The sequence below is a fragment of the Schistosoma mansoni genome, chromosome 1 (assembly GCF_000237925.1).
Source record: "Schistosoma mansoni strain Puerto Rico chromosome 1, complete genome".
Taxonomy (NCBI): domain Eukaryota; kingdom Metazoa; phylum Platyhelminthes; class Trematoda; order Strigeidida; family Schistosomatidae; genus Schistosoma; species Schistosoma mansoni.
The window spans coordinates 55,937,180-55,946,204 of NC_031495.1; the positions used below are offsets into that span (position 1 = coordinate 55,937,180).

The 9,025-nt window shown below is 33.2% G+C and overlaps 1 protein-coding gene across 1 annotated transcript in view; it reads left to right on the top strand.

The window, feature by feature from the left end:
- Positions 1-634: 634 nt before the first annotated feature.
- The window catches only part of Smp_161420 (hypothetical protein), a gene marked incomplete at both ends in the record, with an annotated part of 13,581 nt that continues 5,190 nt past the window's right edge, over positions 635-9,025 (top strand). The window contains 4 exons of the mRNA XM_018794929.1: positions 635-675; positions 2,992-3,464; positions 5,554-5,847; positions 7,087-7,306. Coding sequence (XP_018649293.1) covers positions 635-675; positions 2,992-3,464; positions 5,554-5,847; positions 7,087-7,306 — 1,028 coding nt within the window. The remainder of the gene's footprint in view (positions 676-2,991; positions 3,465-5,553; positions 5,848-7,086; positions 7,307-9,025) is intronic.

The window sequence follows — 9,025 nt, forward strand, 5'->3', positions numbered from 1 at the left end:
TAAAATCTTGTAGTGACTGGTATTATGTCAAGCCCATTTAGGTTATTCTAGCCTCTGAACAGACCGATCTATTCATTTTTTTCTCAAGTCGCACTTTGACCTTGTCACTTATTCTCTTATAAACCTTGACTGTTTTTATATGGACATGTGTGTTAATCCCTTACCCCAGTCACCACAAATCTGTAATCTATTTTTGTCTGACTTTTCATATCGAGTCACGCTTGACTAAATAGAGTTGGCTCACTCAACTTCTCTATTACGCGTCATTCTGACCCACTTTGCTCTCTTTCATCCGCTTTCTGCTCCTCGTTTCCTTGATTCCCTGTCCAGTCAATGACTGATCGAAAAATAAGTATTCAAACTTTATTGTCGTATTTGACTTATTTTTATGCCTCTATTCACTAACGAGATTTAAGTCTATGACTATGTACGAGAGTAGCCAGGATGTGTATTTTCGATAGCAATCACTCACACAGTTCAACTGAAGTCAGGTAAAGGTCCACTAAAGTAGTGAGCCCGTTGATAACCTCATCGATAACATCGTCTTCCTATTTAAGTGGAGCCAGATGAATGACCACTAAAATCTGTTACGCTTTGATTTTTCTCTAAACTTCATTGATCAGTATCAAATACAATGGTTATCAAATCTAATTTTGAAAAATTAGATGTACCAAAGTATTTCTTTTCCTAAAGGTTTTTCAACATATGTCTGCAATTACGCATTGGTGTTTGTTGTATGTAATAACAAAATCAATACTTTTCATACAGTGTTGATTCAATTGACCATATTTTGATGTAGAAAACATTGAAAAATTACCCAGAAACAAGGTTATTGTTATGTTCTAAGTTATCAGCTGCTAACAGAGTTCTGTCAAGCTATTATTAAATTATCATATTATATGGTAACGAATAAGAGAACTTATGATGACAGTAACTGTGTCCATTTTTTTTCTATTCGCTACATTTACTTAGTTTATATGCTGTTAATCTTTTTTGGAACTGTTGGGTCCCAAGCATCTCTACTATGATGGGCTTCTGATTTTTAATGGGAGCATTTTTATCTGATGCTTTGGTTCATTTTATTACTTGGGATTATCTCTCTCTTTTTTCATTGCTTAGTTTGCATTATATGCCCTACAAACTTATATTTTGTCCATTCCGAACAACATAAGTGTTATTAATGCATAGCGCTTGAATCATTTCGGTAGTTGACAGTATCTATTTAACTCAGCGTTATGGTATTTCCCCACTTATAGTATGTATGCATTGTAATCCGATTATTATCAAACTATTTGAGAGATATAAATCCCTTTAGATTGTGCCTGAATACTTAAATTATGATCCGAGATTTAAGAACTTTATAGCTTAGATTTTTCTGTTTAGTAATACAGTTTTCCAAGTAAATCCCATATTTTGATTCTCAGATTAATTCCTTTACCTGATGAATAGGTTAGAATCCTCTAAGTGATTTCATGATAATACCATATCAAAATGTTTCGAAAAAAGCACACACATCCGGTTCATGTCATTTATGTAAAATTGTTGCATCAACTCTATGAATTCCAGCCGTTTTAAAGTTTACTTTTGGACTACTGTCACACAGTTTTCTTTAAACAAGTATAAAGTTATAATGTTAGCCGTCTGTTTAGCACTACCGCATACATCTGACAAAAATACACTGAGTTCAAGTTAAATTTATTAGATAAAGTTTATCAGCATTATGTGACACATATTAGCATAATATATTCCGAACACTTTGATCATATATTAACTTATTGCAGTATTTACACATAAAAAAGTTGAAACTTAATAGATTGGAAGAGAAGAAAAACACATATAATAAAGGAAAATATCATGAACAGCATCAGTCTAGATAGGTTTAGTGTAAGTACATACTTTCTTGAACACTAAACGGAAGTTTAAAAATTCATACGCCCTAGGCAGCTCATATACAAACGATAAAGGCTGAGATAAGATCAGTCTGGTGACTTATTTTAACTGTGTTTGAGAACGGAAGAAGATGGGTGTTTTTCATCTGCACTTATTGGGTCGTTTGAGTATATTTGCTACCGTAGACAATTTGGTATGTATTCGGTCACCCTAACTTGCAAATCACGATTACTTCCCTCTGTATGTGTGTCCACACACATGTAAATTGGTATTAAACAGTTAGATGTGACCTTATCGTCTACATACTGTTTATGGTTTGATGAACGTGTAAATAAACGTGTAATCAAATTGTTTGAAATGTTTTGCGTTCTGATAAATCTCGTCTACTCATTGAATTTTCGAACTGCTGTAAATCTATTAATTTGTTGTGTAGACTATGAACATTAATTTAATATGAAAATGATATTAACCATTTATTGAACATCCATGTGAGTACCTTCGATTCATTGATTTCTTAACTGAGATCAATCTATAACCATAAAATTTCTTTACACTTACTTTTAATCTAAATAATCGAAAACTGTCAGCAATATACATAGTATAATTCATTTTTGTATTGGTTGATTGAATCTTCCCATTGATGTTTAGGACTGCAACTGATCAATCTCTTATTGGCATATGTACATCCTGTTCAGATTGCCTCGATATTGCCTTCAGTCACAAACATTATAAGCATCCTTGTAGTCCTAGACATCGGTGGGAAGATTCAAACAACCAATACAAAAATGAATTAAACTTCACCCCATTACACAAGCTAGTGGATATCTGAACTCAGTAGCCAAGTGGATAATGCGATAGCGTTTGAAGAAAACGGTACTGAGTTCCAGACCTAGCGTGATCATCAACTCTGAGATGCAGGTGCATCCAGCTGACGAGTTCTGGATTCTACTGCTAACCACTATCTATCTCTGTTTATAATCTACATAGTGGTTTTTACAATATGATCTTATTAATCTGTAGAAATTTTATAACTCAAATTGTTTTTTTTAAGTCCTTCCACTTTATTCATTCATGCGTGTTTTTCTTCTTCAATGAAATCAGAATTGATGTCATCATTGTATTACAATGGAGTTCAACTGTTCAATTATCATTAAATAACCTATTCAATGAAATTGCTAACAAAAACTTACTATTTGAAAAGTGTACATGTTTAATTCTACCAATGATAGGTCAATTTAAACATGTAAAATTCAATTCAATTCAACATAAATCAATAAAATCTTCATTGCTCAAAAATGATGAAATTAAAGAAATGATTTGGTTACATATTGCATTGAAACTAGGCTTGACTGTTTTACAAGTATGTAATGGAAATAAATTTTGGACAAGATTTCAATATACACAATCAATGAGTTTATTTGCAAGTGAAAAACTATACCTTAATTTATACAATAATAGCCAATCAATACAGAAAACAAAATATAATAGTGAATTTCTAAAACGAAGTTTATTATTATATGAAAAATTTGGAGTAGGACAATTGAAAATATTACCTATCCCAACAGGATATGTTGGTAAGTTATCATGGTGATGAGATTTGTTAGTTTTACAAATTGTCCAAGATACTCTCATGGAAGGTCTGTTTACTTTGAATGTCATGTTTTATCTGATTGAAAAATTCAAACTTTTAATTGGTTTTGTTTAAGAGAAATAAACGTCTATCTATAATTTCAACTAAGTTATCTTGTAGCTCACCTTTTTCATTCAAACACAGTCTTAGTTCAATTTTGAGGACACCTATGAATTATAAAGGGGAAAAACGAATAGCTCTTATTCACTAGAGAGAAAGATGAATCTTCGACACTACGCTCGCTCCACTAGAGAAAATCGTCAACATTATTTGGAATTCATACGATGGACTACACTGAAAAGTCGTGCATAGATGACAGCTCACAGATTCGTTCCAAGTGTGGACCGGTGTCAGACAAGGTTGTTTACTCTCGCCCTTTCTCTTTCTTCTGATGGTCAAATGGATTATGAAGACCTCCACATCTCAAGGGAAGCACGGAATACAATGGTATTGAGATGATAGGGAAGATTTGAAACTCAGGTGGATGGTTTTAATGAAGTTTTGTTCTTTGAGCTGGATGATTTGGTCGTGGAGCTTTCATAATTATTTTGAACGACATCACCAGCACAAACTTCAGGTAACATCATCGATGAACAAGGAGGGTCTGATGCTGATGTGAAAACACGGATTGGAAAGAGTAGCAACGGGAGCATTCCTACGGTTGAACAGCATATGGGATTCAAAACACCTGTAAACCAACATCAATGTCAGAAACTTCAATGAGAATGTCAAGACAGTCCTACTGTATGGAGTTGAAACTTGAAGAACTACTACAGCCATCATCAAAATGTACAAGTATTTATTTATCTACTCAATCTCCGTTGACCGGATACCATCAGCAACAACCTACTGTGAGAGAGAACATACCAGTTTCCAGATGGAGAAGAAATGACGAAATGACGATGGAGGTGGATAGGACGTAAACTGGGGAAATCATAAAACTGCATCACAAGGCAAGCTCTAACATGGAATCGTGAAAGTGGAAGGTAAGGAGGAATACCAAGAAAAACATTGTGCCGGGAATTGGAAGCAGACATAAAAAGAATTAGTAGAAACGGGAAACAACTGGAAAGGATTGCTCAGGACAGAGAATGTTAGTGGTTAGTCTATGCTCCTTCATGAGGTGTAACAGGAGTAGGTAAGTCAGTAACTCGAGAGAAAATGCAATTGTTTGATTACTTGTAAGGTGTATGTCCTTTTAGATTTATAACTTACATGTATGTAAATCGAAGTCCTATAAACTGCGTCAAAATGACGTTAGTAAATGTCTGTTCACTTTTAGCAAATTGCAAACTACTATCAGTCTAAGAATCGTGACCAGTTATACCGTCAGTTGATGAGAGCTGGCCAGACATACGCAAACTGGCTATCTTCGTATACTACGAACGGTAGCCCATGAAATCAACAAGAAACCGACCACCTCGTCAACTATTTTCGGGATTTAAGGGCGGCCTGTTATGTGGCCAGCCGCAGGCAAGAGAAATTTGATTTGTAACCATTGGTCTAATGGCAACAAGCTGGTAAAAACAATGAACATTCTAACGAAATCACTATTTGCAAATTTATTGATTTGTGGTCAGATGATGTAATATTCCTATTTAAAATTACAAATCATTACCTAATTTTACTTTATAATTAATACTAGTCATCAAATAAGCTATAAATTATCAAAACTTTTGACCTTATTATACTACTCGTCAATTTATATTAAGTAGAATATAAGGTTTGGAATAAATTTCTTCATTTCTTCACACTCGATTGTTTGAATTTCACTGAACTTACTATTTCATAAGAAGCTAATCAACTAGAATATTCGGCTGTTAAAACATATTAGTAAAACATTGAAATGTATAACAATAATTTGTGGAACATTTGCCTTTATTCTCTAGCTAACTTTAGGTCTTGATGTGTACAAATGAATGATCATATATATTCGTTTATTTTGTTATCTATCAACCGGAAAGATACCTTAAAGATAAATGCAAGTGAAATAACCATTCTAATGATTTTTCCCCCTTTTTTCATTAATTTAGCTAACCATAGCTCATCTTACAGTGTATTGTTTACATGGATCCCTTATGAAACAGAACTGTCCAACATAATAGAACATCATAAGAATTATGTCAAAGTATTTTTCTATTCAGTAACATTAGATTCAAAAAAAGCAAGTGATTCTGTCAATGAAACGCAATTAGTTCATCATCAAATTGAAATTGAACAAAAGTTAAATAATGAAGCTATTACAATTACAAAATCCCTTATACAACAATTAACACGATATGTTGGAATGAATTGTTCAATTAATAAGAAAGGAAGTAATGAACATGGTAAATTTGTTTGAAATATTTGAATCAAACTAATGTTTTGTAGTAAGGAATAATATTTCAACGTTTTCTGTTCATGTAGAGGTTTGTGAAGATTATTGAATGTGATTGATATCATGAACCGATCTAAGTTAGACACCTACTAAAAACTAGGAAACACTGGATTGCTGGTTCATTCTTGTATGGGACTCCTTTGGGGGTAAACATTCACCAACCTAAGACCTTCGGTCTAGCGTACAAACGTTTAATCTCTCAAAAGATATCTAACTCAGCTAGGTTTGTGACATGAAACAAAGCGTTTTGTTTTTCATCATATAGTCAGAATTAATCATAGTTTATACAAAACATCCACATGAATTGAATAGTAGACCAAGGACATTTTAATGCTTTGACATATAAATTACACCTAATGTTATGACATTATACAATCCTCAATGTATGTAGTAGAAAAAAATCTTATGCAGTGTTTAAATACTATGATTAACATTGTTCATAATCCGTAATTAGTGAAACTTTCGTTAAACACAGAAATTTTGCAGAAACAGCGACTGGGTCCTCTGACTGGGTCCTCTTGTTAGCTAACGTAACTCAGTCTATTTAAATCTGTTTCATTTCAGCTTTATGAGATTCACATTCAAATTTTTGAGTGATCAGTAGTTTCCGTCATATTTCTATTACCTCTTAATTATTACTATTCAGGAAATGAGAATTCATTTAAACTACTATTTCCCTTTGGACTAGCTAATTAAACTGACTGATAATAAAACAAAAATCAAGGCAAGTATTTTCAAAACTCAGTATTCAAGGTTACAACGCTACAAAAAAAACTCACTTAAAAATTAAAATACAGTTTTCTCTGAGAATGAAAATGTGTCGACAGAAACTTGCAGTCTGTTGGTTGCTTAAACGCTGTCAAGAATACAAGTTTAGAAGCTACAAAAGTTTTTGAGATGGTGTAAAATAATTCCCATCCATTCCAGCTCAACTTAATTTTGACACTTTTATTTTAATCAAGGAGTCTTAGTAGTTCCTATTTCGGGCTGAATAAGAAAGGCTTTTATTCAACAGCTGATAAGACTTACAATTGAGATTATGTTAGATCTATTTCGAATAGGTGGTTTGTGGAGAATTTGGGATCGGAGGAAAATGTTTATATTCAGGAGCTAGTATTAGCTATAGAAACACCGAAAACAAGAAATCATTGCGGTAGCCATTCCATTTGAATTTGTAACCGAATTCTAGTGCTGACCGAAGAATTAAATAAAATTAAACCATATGTTGAAAATTTCTCATCTGTTTTCTGCTTACTTTTTGTTTCTAAATTCACTCAATTTTATGGTACAGATGTGACTTATTCTCAGTCGAAAATAACTCGGTCAAAAACATTCACCTCAGGCTTAAATCCTTTAAAACGTACAATTTATACAAACGGAGTACGTTCAACAACCAATCCAATTTTAAGGTTAGTAAATTATATTTATTCACATAGTATTTGTTTCATAGTATTAATTTTAAACTTGTTCAAATTAGTGGTGTTTCATGGGTGAGCTAGTAGATCTTCTGGTTGACACTTCACTGATTCGTAATCGCAGTTGAACTTACGTCACGTCTCCTACACTTAGGCTTGTTTACATTTAGTTTTGTTAAGTACTTCAGTTAGCTTATTCAACACACAGTACTCTCCGAACAGTAACAATTTATATATCTTGGTATTATTATGATGTCTCCATAAACATGTATTCTTGATCACATGTTACAGCCTAGTGCATATCCTTCTCTCCTAGCTTAATTGTCAGTTGCTTAAAACACTCGATCAATCATTCCCATTCCCATGTATATGTACTTAAATCTCATTAGTTCATTCGACTCTTAAATCGCCTCTGTATTCGCTCGCTCGCGTTAGAATTTCTTCCTAAATTGGCATTGTGTACTTGTGGTTTAGTGATCTGTGCTTTTCAATGATAAGTTATGGTCGGCGCTTTGCATTTCCTTATCATGATACTGGAGTAAAAGCCTTCTCAAGTCAGAAAATATTTTTTGGGCATGAGTGGCGATAAACACAAACCTAGTTATCAACCTTCGTGTCTGTTACCTACAAACATTTTAAATCATACTCATTTCATTATATCTCATTCTTAAATTGGTCAATTAACAATGAGTAATTTTGATCAATAAAACTCAATAACATCCCAACAAACTGTCCAATGTAACAAATATCAAACGGAGAGATTTTATGCTGACACGAATACTTCCGAAATCAGTCTTATCCTGAACACCTAACTTATTTTATATTTGAAGGGATGTTACGCTCAACCAATGAAGTAAATGCATTTTTTATACAATGGGCTGAGGTGAAATGTCTTATGTGATCTATTTAACTGAAATTCGGCGCTCAGTTGTGTGAGTAGATTATCACTCTGTTTATCTTACTTATTCTGTAAAAACATCGATGCATCTAAGTAATATAAACGTAGTTACCAATCTGTAGTTGACGTGGACTGTGGTTGATTTAAAAAGTACTGGATACTTGTCCTGATTCAGTCAAATTTTACGACATACCTACAATCAATCAATGCATCCCTAAACAGATAAAAAACGCCATTTCAAATTCTAACACCAGCATCTCTTTTGAAAATTCAACAAAACTTTTGGCAGAAGTTTAATATACAGATGAATCGATCAGAATTCAGAAAGTAAATTGCGTTTGTGCAAAATTCAAATATTAAATAATGCAGCGGGTTAAACTATCTGTTTCTGGTTTCAATTTCAAGACTGTCTTAATCTGAGGCTTGCGTTATTCATCACTGTTGCTTGTTACTTTTTTTAATAAAAGTTGCATGCACTTGCTGGGTCATCGACGCATCGTTTTTCTCGTTCTTCTCTTTTCAACTCCTTCCCACTCATTCTACTCTGCACACTGTTGCTACCTTCCGGCTAGACACGAACCGCTACATATACAACCAGTAGTAGTGTTAGGAATGTTCAAATTGATGAACAAAAGTTATTCAGTAATACAACTTAATAAAAATGATACTGTTCATCTAATCAAATAATCAATTGTCTATCTACAAATTCTCTATCATAGGCAAATCAACACAATACATCATTTACAACAACAAACTATTCATTCTGAAACCATGCTTAACTCAATCACAATATATTTCATGAATGAATAATTCTG